Genomic DNA, 15,179 nt, shown 5'->3' with positions numbered 1-15,179 from the left:
ACTTTGGTCTACATGTTTCCAAATCTGCAACAGCAAATGTGTGGTATGAATGTTCAAGTTGGATGACTTCATCGGTTTTTAGGGTACAGCCACACTGTAGAACTGATGCAGTTTGACACCACTTTAGCTGCTGAGCCTCAATGCTACAGAATCATGGCAGTTTTATTTATTTTGTATCAAATCATTGCATAAATTAGTATAAAACTGATAAAAATAGAAGGCATGCAGGTGGCTAAATATCTTTTGACCAATAACAGGCAACAGCATTGTCTGTAGTCTCCATCATGGCAGTTGCAGTTTGGTATTAACTGTATGGACTCTACTGTAGCTAGCCTTGGGTTTGATTTCATATTGTTGAAGGCTTCCCTCACAACCTCTGAGGATGCCTGCCACAGATGCAGGCGAAACATCAAGAGAGAATGCTTCTAGAACATGCGATACAGCCCCGAAAAGCTTGTTGTTCATTTGTTCAGTCACTTCCAACTCTTCGTGACCTCATGAATCAGCCCATGCCAGAGCTCCCTGTCGGCCATCACCACCCCCAGCTCCTTCAAGGTCAAAACAGTCACTTCAAAGGTGCCATCCATCCATCTTGCCTTTGGTCAGTCCCTCTTCCTTTTTCCTTCTATTTTCCCCAGCATTATTGTCTTCTCTAAGCTTTCCTTTCTTCTCATGATGTGGCCAAAGTACTTCATCTTTGCCTCTAATATCCTTCCCTCCAGTGAGCAGTCAGGCTTTATTTCCTGAAGTATGGACTGGCTGGATCTTCTCGCGGTCCAACGCACTCTCAGAACGTTCCTCCAACACAGTTCAAAAGCATCTCTCTTCCTTCGCTCAGCCTTTCCTATGGTCCAGCTCTGAGCCGTATGTGACCATGGGGAATACCATTGCTTTAACTATGCAGATCTCCTTGCCAGTGTGATGTCTCTACTCTTCACTATTTTATCGAGATTAGTCATTGCTCTCCTCCCAAGAAGTAAGCGCCTCATGATTTCCTGGCTGCAGTCTGCGTCTGCAGTCATCTTTGCACCTAGAAATACAAAGTCTGCCACTGCCTCCACGTTTTCTCCCTCTATTTGCCAGTTATCAATTTATTTATTTCATTTATTTCAGACACTTCTACCCCACCCTTCTCACCCCGGGGGGGGGGGGGGGGGACTCAGAGCGGCTTACAAAGGCACAATTCGATGCCAGCATCAATGCAACAATAAAATACAATACAACAATAAAAACAGTATCAATCTGTCTGGTTGCCATGATTTTTTAAATGTTTACCTGCAACCCAGCTTTTGCACTTCTTAAACCTTGATTAGAAGTCTTCTCAGCTCCTCCTTGCTTTCGGCCATCAAAGTGGTGTCATCTGCATATCTAAGGTTGTCAATGTTTCTTCCAGCAATTTTCACCCCAGCCTTGCATTCATCAAGCCCCGGACATCGCATGATGTGTTCTGCATACAAGTTGAATAGGTTGGGTGAGAGGATGCAGCCTTGCCGTATGCCTTTCCCAATCTTGAACTAGTCTGTTGTTCCGTGGTCAGTTCTTACTGTTGCTACTTGGTCCTTGTACAGATTCCTCAGGAGAGAGACAAGGTGGCTTGGGATGCCCATCCCACCAAGAACTTGCCACAATTTATTATGATCCACACAGTCAAAGGCTTTGGAATAGTCAATAAAACAGAAGTAGATGTTTTTCTGAAACTCCCTGCTTTTCTCTATTATCCAGCGGATATTGGCAATTTGGTCTCTCGTTCCTCTACCTTTTCTAAACCCAGCTTGAACATCTGGCAACTCTCGCTCCATGTATTGCTGGAGTCTTCCTTGCAGGATCTTGAGCATTACCTTACTGGCATGAGAAATAAGGGCCACTGTACGGAAGTTGGAGCAGTCTTTAGCATTTCTCTTTTTTGGTATGGGGATATAAGTTGTTTTTTTTCCAGCCTGATGCCATACAACCTAAAAACCCTACAACAACCCATATAGCATGTGCTGCAATGCACCGGAACAGCCACGAGGGGCCGCCCTCTACTCGCTCTCTCGCTTTCCTCTCTTCAAAGGGACCCGTCCCTTTGACGAGGTGGGACTTTAGCCCTCTAGGAACTATATTACCACAACGTCATTTCCGGTGCCGCAGGAATAGCGCTGCACAAGCCGGAAGTGAGGCGTGTTTTCTTCCCAACGCGTTTGAGAGGTCGGTAGGAACCGAACGGCATTGGCCTCATGTGCCTCAGGATCACAGTTAGCAGCTCGGCACCCCGATAACATTTCCGTTCCTCCTGTCCTGCTCGGTTCTGTTGAGGGGACAATGCTTTCAGAAGCCTGGAAGGCTGGGTTTCATTATTATAAGTCAGTGGTTCCATCTCTCTGGGCATCAGCTCCCAGAATCCCTCATCATTGGTCGAGAGGCAGCTGAGGCTTCTGGGAGGTGCAGTCCAAAACACACGGAGGACTGGAATATGGGCTAGAATCGTTTCGTGTCTTGTTGAAATACAAGTGGGGAAAAGCCACGATTCCAACCAAAATACAGCTAACTAAGGGTGTATCGCCAGTATAACATTATTCCTTTTTGGGCCCTTTCATACAGTCCTATATCCCAGAATATCAAGGCAGAAAATCCCACAATATCTGCTTTGAACTGGGTTATTTGAGTCCACACTGTGGGATTTTCTGCCTTGATATTTTGGGATATAGGACTGTGTGGAAGGGCCCTTTGATATCACTTTAACTGCTATAGAATCCTAGGATTTGTAGTTTAGCGAGGCATTACTTATTTGGCATAAACCCTCTCTGACAGAAGGCCAAAAACCTTGAAAAATTACAATTCTCATAATTCCATTGCATTGAGCTATAGCAATTAAAGGGGCAACAAACTGCACAGATGCATCCTAAGGGTCCTTAAACACAACCATATAACCAAGAATATCAAGGCAGAAAATCCCACAATATCTGCCTTGAACTGGGTTTTCTGAGTCCACACTGCCATATATTCCAGAAAATGTAGGATTATATTTAGCTGTGTGGAAGGGGCCCCTTCTACAAAATCCAGTTTATCTGCTTTGAACTGGATTATTGCAGTGTAGACTTATATAACCCAGTTCAAAGCAGATGATATTGATTATTTTTCTTCAATAATCTGGATTATATGACAGTGTAGAAGGGGCCTCCAGGCCTTTCCACACAGCCGTATAACCCAGAATATCTGCTTTGAATTGGCTTATCCGAGTCCAGAAAATGTGGGATTATATTTAGCTGTGTGGATGGGGCCCCTACCTGTTGTATTTTAGGACAACAAAAATGCGAGCATGTGTCACGGAATAAGAGTAGCATCACACCACTTTCCTTGGTTCCAAATAGTTTTGTTTATCTTGTCTTTGTCTTTCCTGAGAATGGGATTTAAAAAAACTAACCGTGTGTTCTTCCAGAAGGGAAAACTGTCTTGAATACAGTGCTTGAGCAGGCATTATGTTCATGTTCCTGAGAAAGGCAGAATATACATAAATAAATAAAATCAACTGAAGTATCTATTGCTTTTTCTGTTTTTATTCTCATGCATTTTTTCCAGCATTAAATCACCAATCTGTTAGAAGTCTTTTGAAACTTGGTAGTACATAACCCCATACCAAACATCTGTTTAAAAAACTCCAGTGTTTTCTAAGCAGTTTAAAACTGATAAAAGAAGAATCTTACTCAAAAGCATGGTTGTGTTTAAAGATATTGCAAGCACTACAGCACTAACTAGGACTTGCTTTTCTCATATATACTGTATGTAATTGCTGTAGATAACAGGTCATGAGTACAAGAGATGCACACCATCTATATGACTGCTGAGAAGACACAAGTAGTTGTGACATAGCCCAGTGCAAACAGTTTGCATATTAGTGATGTTCAAGGAAACAATTTCACATTAAAGAACATTAGCCTTTCATTTGTGCTAAAATTCTGTAACATATAAAGTGCCCTTTAGCCAGTGTTGCTTAATAAGGCAAGTGTGGGCATTTTCAGTGGTGCTTAATTTTTTTTGCAAACATGATTGAAGCCACAGTTGTGGAAAACAAAGTGCATTAAGTGTTCCTCTTTTCTAGAACTGTAACATAGATTCACAGGCTGTATTTAATGATCTATGTTTAAATTATTTAAATGGGCTGTTTACCTGTTTTAAATCTGAGAGGTTTCCCTTTGGCTGTCTCTTTTTCTTTAGGTTTCTAGAGGATGGCTACCAGGAGAAGGGCACGTGAAACCGCCTGTTGACATGCTGGTTCATGAAGAACGAAGAGATGGGGCTGATCTATTAAAATTAATACTTGTCAATACACCAGATACTATTGGAGATGCCCATTATACTTTAGAGGGCTTTTAAAAGGAGATATTTCTTTCTGTTTTTGGAAGTTGTTACCTTCTGGAGCCATGACTGTTTTCACCAGTTCTTTGTACAGGAAACTTCTGTATTTGTCCCCTTACTGTGGCCATCTTGGAGTGATTTTGGCCAGGAACTGTGTCCTGCATCCTTGCCACAGACTGCTAAGGCAGTGTTCACATTCTAAGGCTGGCTTGGTGACAGCTGCTGAACTGGTCAGCTACTGGCAAGATGTGTTTGAGGCCAATGAGATCCCTGAAGCACGGGCTTCTTCTGAATATATTGTTTCTCATGTTCTGGGAGCAAAAACAGTTAAGTGTTATGAAGTATTTTAAGTCTGCGCAAAGCATTGGAATGAATATCTGGAGGCCTGTCACATGTATGATGTTCCAGTTAATTCTAGACCTAGTCTGTGAGATAAAGAGTACTTCTTGTAGACCAGATATGAGAAATGTTTAACCTTCCAGATTTTATTACAGTGAAACTCCATCAGCCCTAGCCAGCATAGTCAGCAATGACAGGAGTTACAGTCTAGTAACATCAGAATAACCACATGGTTTCCTTTTCTGTTATAGATTTAAAGTGTGAACTCCTCTGCTTTTGTCAAGGTATATTGAGGATGCACTTGCATGTTGCAATAGCATCTCAGTACAGTTCATCCTGTTTATACCTCTAGCAAGTGCAAAAAATTCCTCTTCCAACTGTCTCATTCTCCTGCATGGAATTTCTTCACTATTACGACTACCATGCAGCTTCAAGGGAATAGCCATGTTAATCTAGGTCAGTATCCCAAGGAATATTGAGGTACTTTGAGACTAACTGAGAGAAAGATGTTTGTAACGTTAAGATTTCAAACACTGGATCTACTTCATCAGTGGCATCTGAGGAAATAGACCTAGTCTACAAAAACTTATCCTACAAATTTCTTCCTCTCATTTAGTCTCAAAGGTGTTAAAAGATCCCTTCGCATTCCAGACAAGTTGTTAAATACAAGCCTTCTTGAAAAGTGAATTAAAGATAGATTTATGGGAACTGGGTCTATTAACAACTGTAATAGCTCTTGGTACCCTGTGTGTTTAGAGGCACAATGTCCAGAGATAATGAAGTTTTCAGAAATTTTGAAACTGTATGAAAAAAACTGGAAAAAAGCAATATTAACATGCTTGGAAGATTGAAAGTCACTTTGTTGTTTTAGGAATGTGAAATATAACTTTGTCTGGTATTAAACTTACCATGTTTTATTTACTTAAAAATCATTTATTCAGACTAATTTAATTTAATTTTTTTTTGTTACAACAGAGTTACAAATTCCAAATTTCACAAAAGCATGATACAATTTTTGACCAAACCTAATGCACAAACCACTTTATGCAAGCTTTTGAAGCTCTTCTGGCTTTTTTGTCATGTTAACTTCTTTTGTGGATTTTTGATTTTGTTTCATTTTGCTGTTTGTCCAACACAGTACCTTTGAATAAAAATCTTGAATTGTAAGCAAATCCTGAATTATAAGGAACTGAATTGAGTTTGTCAGTGTGTGATAAACCTGCAAAACAAAACAAAAAACAGAAGAGTATCAAAGAACTGTTTTGTCTCCTATAGTCCTCTGCAATATCAAAGCAGACATAAAGCACTTATTCCCATAAAAGGAACAGAAAAAAAGAAAAGAAAAGTCCAGAAAATGCAATGGTGTGATACTGCATATAGGCTTATATAAATGTTTTTGCCTAGTTTTCATATAATAAATACATAAACCTTGCCTTAAACTGTTTATCATTTTAGAAGGAAGAAACAAGATCCATTTTTATTTATTTTTATAGAAAATAAGGCTTTTTGGGGGAAAAGGAAACAGTGTTTTTTAACTGGGCTATTTTATATCTAATTTTGTTTCCCAAGATCTAACATTGTTTCCCAAGATTTAGTCTCCTAACTTGGGAAACAAGATAGGATGCTAGATGGACTCTGGCCTCATCCTGAACTGTGATTGGCTGCCTCTAACCAAGCAAGACTTTTATTTTAGAATCAATGCATATGAAAGCCGCCCCCTCCCTTTTCCAGGTCCTCAGCAGCGTGGCCATTCGATGCTGTAGTCCCCATTTAATTTTTCTAACTCTGCCATTGGCTTCATATCAGTATTCTGACATTTACACACTTGATTTGGTGAGCTAACAGTAAATTTAAACACTTGCAATTGACTTCCTTTTCAGTTTCAGAGCTTAAATGCTGGCAACATTTCTCCTTACTTCTCAGTCCAGCAGCAGGAACAGGTTGAGCAGCTGTGTGCAAAACGCCTTCAAAGGTGAGTGGCTATACCAACATACTTGCCTTTTTCCAGAACTTTACAGAAAAGTTGGCAGAAGGGAGGAAGGAAGGGGATCTGTCAACTCTCAGGTGCTTAGCAGATGATTGTGGCTTGTGTCATGAAAAAATGGAAGAAATGTGTTACATTTGTTGTTTCTTTAAAGGGGAATCTGACTGTCCAGTTTAGAAAAAATGCATCCTTATATATTGTTTACTTAAAATGCTTATAGGTGTAAATAAAAAAAATGTTTCATTGCATGGTTCTGGCAGTGAGACTTTTGTATTCTCAGAGGTAGAAAAATATTGACAATACAACAAAAGATGACAGGATTTTTGAAGTCTTTCAAAATGACAGAAATGGGGAAGATTATCAACTTTGATGTAAGAGAAGTCTCTAGACAACTTTAAAAGACTGGGAACTTTTTATCATTTATAAAGGATAAAGTAGAGAAGACAACACTTGAGGGTTTTGATAACTGGGTTTTATTGTTTAATTTTTAGAAAAAAGTATCAAAGTTTTAGAGAAGCTTATGATACCTTTGTATTGAAGTTGTTGGCTTGATTGGTGGGAATCAATTTTAATTTCTTTTTCTTGGTAGATGGTGGGAGTAAGAAGGTGGGTAGGTTAGTAATTGATTCAGCTTTTTAAAGTATAATTTTTTCTAGTTTGTTTTGTGTGTATTTTCTCTTGCAACATAGCAAATATATATAAAACAAGTAATAAAAATGAAAGCTCTGTTCAGTACATACTAGTGCTGAAGGGAGTTGTTAAGTTATCCCTCCCACTCTGCAATACAGCAGAAGGCCTATAGCTTTCCATTTAGTATTTAAATAAATCATGAGTAAATCCCTTTAAATCCACAGGGCTTTAGTAAGAACAGATCTGGCAGGGAGAAGTAGAATTATTAGGTTTACAAAAATGGCATCCAGAAATTAAGTGGCCTTGTATAATTTAAATAAATGAAGTATTTTCCATAAAAGACAAACAGGAAAGAGATCATATTTTCCATTCTCAGTTTCAAAACCTGCTTACATAGAGTAGCTATATAAGGGTAGTTATGAAAAATAGTTCATAAAAGTATTCAATTGAATATGTTTCTTAGACACCAGATTATTGACATTTGTAGTTACAAGACCTGAGTTGGGTGCATTTCTGTGTTAAAGTTGCAATTTCTTTATTGATTATTTATGAATTAGGATTTGAATGCGTAGGTGGAATGTAATAGATTTATTTTACAACGGTACATTTAAATTGCTTGCTTGTTCTTTGGCCTGATATTACAGTGATGTAACTATTGTTTAATCTTGTTGTTGGATCAAAAGAGTTGTTTTTGATGTGGATTTTTCAAAATGAAAGATTATAACAATAGCATTAAATGGACCATCTAAGCTTTGGATTTTCTGCTTAGAGACTCGGGTGTGGTTTATCTCCTTTAACCCCATCCCAGAAAATAGAAGCATCTGCCATTGTGGGTGCTGAGAAAAAGGATTGGAAATGTCTAACACCTTTTCCGTGCTAGCACTCCCAACTTTCCTAGACATAATAACTGCAACATATACATCATATTGTACATTATGTCCCTATTTCATCTCTATTTCATCCATAATGAAAACACTTGGGTTTTGATTAGCCACAGATAGGCTTTGTATTTCAATGGTTTTAACAAGAACTAATTTGAAAAAAGGATGTATGTTCTCATCAAAACTTACAGCACAGTCCTTGATATATCAACTCAAAGATAAGCTCAATTTGTATTCAGTAGGTCTGTCTTCTGAATAGGTACACATAGGATTGCAACTGTATTAAATTAGAATGGATATATCCTTAACTTCAGTAGTTTATCTTTATGTTGTGCTAAATTAACTTGTTTTTGTAATCTTCTTTGCTATTTCTCACTGCTTGTAACAGTTGAATGAGCCATATTTACAATCCAAACAAGTTTTGGCTGGATTAAGTAACACAGGTTGAACATCTCTTATGTGAAATATTTGGGACCAGGAGCGTTTTGAATTTTGGAATATCAATTTTTGCATATAAATAATGTGATATCTTACATATGAGACTCATATTTCAACATGAAATCTATTTCTTCTTCACATGCACTTTATACACATTGCATGAAAGTAATTTTATATAATAGTTTTAATATTGTACATGAAATAAATGTGTGTACATTGCACCTCCAGAAGACAAGGGTGTTGCTAATTTAGCCACTCATGTGGTCAATTTTGGAATATTTTGGATTTTGGAATTCTGGATAAGGGATGCTCATCCCACACTATCATTACCAAAACTTTATAGTAAAGAATTCCAAAACCTTTATGATATAAAGTAGAAAGAGACTCTCTTAAACCCTTGGATAATATCATTCCTATTTAGGGATTTCACTTTTTCGGCCATCTAGTTATTTTCCAGCAGTCTGTTTGAATAGAATAGCATTTATAGACTGCCTTTCAACATAAGACTTTTCAACAAGGTATCTTACAGTAGCCCAAGGAAACTGTTAGAACAGTGTGTAAAAGTCTTTAAAAGTAAAAACAGTTTTAAAAAAAATTAGAGCTGGATGGTAGATTTGGCCCTTTTCATCTTCCACTTTGAACTTTAACTTAAGATGCAATGAAGCAACTTGGTCTTTTGGCTTAGGAAAATTTTGGATGCAATGGTTTCCTTTATTCCCCTTATCATTGTTAATTGATACAGGTAAGTATCGGAAAGGTTATTAATCATAGTAAGCCGATTTCCCCATAAGAGATTAAAATTAGATAAGAAAACTAGATGCCTAAGTGTGGCAGTAATTACCACATGTAAAGATCTCAGTTCATGATATCAGTGAGAAGATTGTACAAATACATTTGCATGTGATTAGGCTTTGTAGGCAAAGCAGAAGAAATGAAATTTAAAAACCTAAAAAAAGCAAGAACTGTAGCCTTAGTTTCAGCTGTGAAGTTAGTAGTAGGCCCCAAATGGCATGATCCTATTCATGTTTACCTAATTCCTATTGACTGGACTACAGCCATTTGTTGAGAATTATGTAGATAATACAATTTCATCAATAAACAGAAACATGAATGAGTTTATGGTTGTGCATATAGCTGATTCAGTATTTTCATTTTGTAATTCAGTATATAAGCCAGGAAATCTTCACTTATGTACAGAATATCATTTTGTCTGAACCAGAACAACACAAAAGTTTACAGTTTTGGGACACATCAGGATACAAAACTATGGTTTAAAGTTGGCATGATATGCTGGCTGGTTCTGAAGCTATTAGCCAGATTTTCCTGGTTTGAAGTAACAACCCACAATTTTAAATTAAGGAAGTCTTTGCTTATTTGCCAGCATACGTGGAGAAGCAAAGAGATTCATTTTCTCATCCTGCTTTATTAACCTGAATACAATATTTGAAATGTGTTCATGGGTTTTTTCCAGCAAAATTATACTTGAGGTTTACAAAACAAATAAGAACCCTACTGGCACAGCCCTTGAGAAGAAAAATATGAGGAAAACTTGATTATAGCTTCTTTGACCAGACAGATTTTGTTTTTAATACAGCTTTTTCTTAATCTCAGCAAGCAGAAGAGATACAGACATATGGTTTGCGTTATTGCAGGCGACAACACAGGACATTGTCACTACTTTTCTTTAGCATTTTCCATTTCTTATTCTGTATCCCAAAATATCAGTAAAAAAAACATATTCCAGTTGGAATAACTTATTCCATTTGGAATAACTCATGGGAGGCTGGGGCTGACAGACAGGAGCTCACCCTGTTTCGTGGATTCGAACGTTGACTTTCGGGTCAGCAGTTCAGCTGGCACAAGAATTTAACCCATTTCACCACCACGGCTCCTTTGTATGACATAATAAGTGGGGAAATACTGAGCAATTCTGACTGAATACTGTGTGATTGGTGCTGTTGTGGGACTCAGAAAGGCCCCATGGTTCAGGACATTAACTGTAGGTCATAAACCTTTGGGCCTTTGTGACTGCTATAACAGCACCAATTACATAGTCTTTGGTAGAGGCTTTGCTAACTGAGATATATGTCAGTAGTTTTTCCCCTTGTGACACAGAAAGCAGCAGAATAAAAAGGATGCAAGGGATTGAGTTTAGATTTGTTAAGTAATGCAAATACTTTGATTACTCCACTTCTCTTAATCACAATGCCTTTCCAAACACTCTGATCAACATTACTTGGATCTGAGTGTGCCTGGGAGCTAAAATGTATAATCATGTCAGTTTCTGAAGCCATGAGTGGATGATGAATTAAGCATGCTAGAGCTTTCCTTTGATTCTGTTACAAAAAAACCCACAAAGAGTTGGTTAGTTTATGCTTCCTTAGAAGGGGATGTGTGTCTGACTTAAGAGAGAAGGCAACAGAAGTGATTGATTGAGATCTGGTCTTCCCTATTGTTATATTTTTTGTATTTAGCGTTTAATTTATGCTAGCTGCACCTAAGGCCATATATATAGTGATCATCAAAATGCTGAACCAGGTGACAGGATCCTGAATTTATTCTGTCCTACTGGATGCAATTGGCCACATCACATGCCGCTATGTTCTCTAATGAATAGAAGTCATTGGAAACTAACCACGTAGAAAAAAGAAATAATGCAGAAGATTCAATTACATTGTGGCTTGTATGGACAGTCACAATATATCTAGAAGTAAAAGTTTGGTCTCCCTTTTCAGAAAAACAAAGTCTCCAAAAATGAACAATGTTGTTGCCTCCAATTCCACCTGTGAGGAAATGGTGCTGAGTATTCCTTTAAAAGCTCTCTCTTTTCCACTGGTAGAAACTTGATGGCATGACTTATAGATGCCATGGGTTCAGGAAATGTTGGAGAGCTCTGGCTGCCTGGCCAATTCACACCACAATTGCCATTTGTGTCCCATGCTTCATTTCTAGAGTGCCCAACTGCCACACCAGTGGGACAGGCAGATGGAGAATATAGTGTGGATTGGCTGGGCAGCCAGAGTACTTGGATACATGTGGATGTTTCTCTCCAGTGACATCTGCTTTTTTACAGAGGCTTTATGCAAGACGAGATGCAAAAGCTTCAGTCCTTCCCTTCCTCCTTTTTGTCTGTCAAATTTCTGAGAGTAGTGGGGGGGGGGGGGTCAGCTCCTTGAGAAAAACCCAGAGGACGCTGGATATGTAGCTAGCTATCCTCCTTTAACTCCTATTCCTCATTTGCTATGTAAACATATTTACAGACATCCCAAAAATGAAAACACAGTAGAGTCTCCCTTATCCAACCTTCGCTCATCCAACGTTCTGTATTATCCAGCACAGTCTGCCTCCCACCCTAGGCAGCAACCTAGTTCATTTTAAGTTCATTTTATGCAATTCTGTCTTTATTTGTAGTCAAGTTTTTAGTAATCAATGTTTTTATAGTCAATGTTTTCAATACATTGTGATGTTTTGGTGCTAAATTTGTAAATACAGTAATTACTCCACAACATTATCATGTATTGAACTACTTTTAGTTGTAAAACATGATGTTTTGATGCTTAATTTGTAAAATCATAACGTAATTTGATGTTTAAAAGGTTTTTCCTTAATCCCACTTTATAATCCAACATTTTTGCTTAGCTAACGTTCTGCCAGCCCATCTATATAAATAAAAGTGTAATGTTCATTTGTGGGATAACATAACGCAAAAACCACTGGACGAATTGACACCAAATTTGGACACAATACACATATCAGGCCAACGGGTGACTATCACTCACAAAAACACTGAAAAACACAGCAGAAAAGACTTTAAAAGCCAAAAAATAAAAAAAAATACATTACAACGAATGTGCAAAACCATACATATATACACATATATACAAGTATATTCGCACACAAAACACATATACACAGACTGGGCCACAGCAATGTGTGGCAGGTGACGGCTAGTGTTGGATAAGTGAGACTCTACTGTAGCTGAAAAACCTCTGGTCCCAAGTATTTCAGTTAAGAGAGGCTCAACCTGTTTGCATTGCACATTGAATGCAGCCTTATGGAAGACCAGGAATGTATTCTACATTACTGTGCAGTGCTTATGAAGCCTGAAATTCTACAGTCCACTTACTACTTTATTAGTGACATTTATCTTTATAAATAAAAATGTAATGTTCGTTTGTGGGGTTAACATAACTCATAAACTACTGGACCAATTGACACCAAATTTGGACACAATACACCTATCAGGCCAATATGTGACCATCACTCATAAAAACACTGAAAAACACAGTGGAAGATACTTAAAAAGCCAAAGAATAAAAAATACATTACAACGCATGCACAAAATAACATATATACACATATACACTAATACATATACACACATATACTCATATATACACAAAACACATATACACAGACTGGGCCACAGCAACGCGTGCCAGGGGACGGCTAGTATTCCATAAAGGAACATTCATGAGTACCTCATCAGACTTCTGGGATACTTCTGAGTTTCATTGCTCTGTGAGGACTTGAACCCAGATATCCCAATTCCCAGTCTGAAAACATTAAGCAGTTTGACCAGAGATGAGATATAGGTTGCTTTTTTTAGTTGGTCTTCAGTGACGTGTGTTTCAACTGTTCTCTAGTAATGGCAAGTAAATAAAACCTGTGAAAGAAGACTCCGACCCAATAACTGGCAGCACAATAGTACACAGTCTGTCATGGGAAACTGATGGTATCTTTTTTGCATCACTGGTTAAAATCTTTTAACTTCTCATCAAATAACATTTGGACGCTTTCTCAGAGCACTGAGCGTTCTCTTTCCCTTGTGTTTCATCCATTAAGGGAAAGTACAGCCAGTACAGTTGTGTGTGCTTTGGAGGGCACAATGGTAACTTGAAAGTGATAACAAGCTCTTATAAATAATTGGAATCCAGGCCAGGTACACCATGTAACTTGCCTCCTTCTTTTACAGAATGCCAGTGCAGTACGTTCTTGGAGAGTGGGATTTCCAGGATCTGACACTCAAGATGAAACCTCCGGTCTTCATTCCTCGACCAGAGACTGAGGCAAGTAATCAGAAATGCCTCTCTAGTGAGCTGGGTTGCTACAAATGTCCTCCCACCCAGACTTGTCCTTTGGAGGAAACAGAGTGCCAGTTGTCTGTCAAGAAGCTGTTTATACCTTGTCAGTATCAATTTTATAGGTGATTCTTATTCCGGGACAATGGCACATTAATTTCTTCTCCAACATATTTTGTGTTGGTCTGAAACTCCAGGCTGATATATAAACTCTTAGAGATGACTATTGCTTTCCTCTCTGTTAGAATAATTTCAAAGACATCACTGTAGATATATTTGTTAAAGGAGTTGATTGATGGAGTTTTACTAAGGTAGAGATAAGAGATATGACCTGTCTCTGTATTGGTTAAAACTTGGCAATGGAAGGTAAGCAAATAAAGTGATCTAATATAATTTGAAGCCTAACTGGTGGGTGTTTTGCAGTATGGGCAGTACAACAGATGGGAAACTATTGATTCCCCTATTGGCTTGAACTATTGAGAAATGGAGGCAAAAAAAAACCTTGGCTTGAACTATTAAGAAATGGAGGCAAAAAAAACTTTAATTGCATCATGTCATTATTGGTTGCTTCGTCTGTAAAAGTCAGGAAATCATTATAGTAACACACTTATAGTGAAATATTACACATGTCTATAGCAATTATTTCTGCTAACAATTCCCCAGGCCTTCAACCAAATTTTTTAAAAATTTCCCCATGAAATGCAAACAACAAGTATTGCTGGGATGCATTCAATTCCTTCATGGACTAACTAGCTTTTAGAAAAACAGCCCTGGAGGCTGTAATGCTGAATAGATGCACAGTGGGAAAGGCTATTTAATCCAAAAGCCACTTAACCACAGGACCACTCATCTTGTCAGGGACTAGTGAATATTGATTCATCCAACACAATCCTGAAACTCCCTCCCCAAGGACATCAGGTAGGCCCCAACGTTGGCAGTTTTTAGAAGGAGTTTGAAGACGTGGATTCTTCAAGTGTGCCTTCCCAGAATAAGGACTCCCAAGCAATATGTCCCAAATGCACTTTACGAGAGAGTTAGTACTGTCTACACGCCCACCTATCTTTAAAATATCCAACCTATTTCCCTGGACATGTCCAGCATTTTAAAATTTTAATTCTTACATTCGGCCCTGCCACATGACATGACGTTTTTAGTTGCGTCATGTCATTATTGTATTGCTTTGTTTTGTTATGAGTTATTTATTGTTGTATTGTTGTTGTTATGTTTTATGATGTATTTGGGCTCGGCCTCTTGTAAGCCGCACCGAGTCCTGCAGGAGATGGTAGCGGGGTATAAATAAAGGTTTATTTATTAATTTATTTAATCCTACTTCCAAGTACTAATCCATCACCTGCATGGCCTCACCTGACTTGGATAACAGGGAGAAATAGAACTGTGTGTTTTCAGCATACCTCATTGGGTGCTTCCAGAAGGCCTGCAGAGAGGCCTAATAGTGACCTGGTAAGTTTTCCTTTATTGTTAATGCTTTGA

General features: G+C 38.2%; 1 protein-coding gene across 1 annotated transcript in view; it reads left to right on the top strand.

The window, feature by feature from the left end:
• Nucleotides 1-2,105: 2,105 nt before the first annotated feature.
• The window catches only part of HEMK1 (HemK methyltransferase family member 1), a 47,808-nt gene continuing 34,734 nt past the window's right edge, over nucleotides 2,106-15,179 (top strand). Inside the window, exons 1-4 of the mRNA XM_060765794.2 lie at nucleotides 2,106-2,187; nucleotides 4,195-4,661; nucleotides 6,555-6,646; nucleotides 13,583-13,676. Of these exons, the coding sequence (XP_060621777.2) occupies nucleotides 4,401-4,661; nucleotides 6,555-6,646; nucleotides 13,583-13,676 (447 nt within the window). The 5' untranslated portion in view covers nucleotides 2,106-2,187; nucleotides 4,195-4,400. The remainder of the gene's footprint in view (nucleotides 2,188-4,194; nucleotides 4,662-6,554; nucleotides 6,647-13,582; nucleotides 13,677-15,179) is intronic.

The sequence above is a fragment of the Anolis sagrei genome, chromosome 2 (assembly GCF_037176765.1).
Source record: "Anolis sagrei isolate rAnoSag1 chromosome 2, rAnoSag1.mat, whole genome shotgun sequence".
NCBI lineage: Eukaryota > Metazoa > Chordata > Lepidosauria > Squamata > Dactyloidae > Anolis > Anolis sagrei.
The sequence above is the reverse complement of the archived record's forward strand: the minus strand, read 5'-3'. Positions and strand labels throughout refer to the sequence as shown.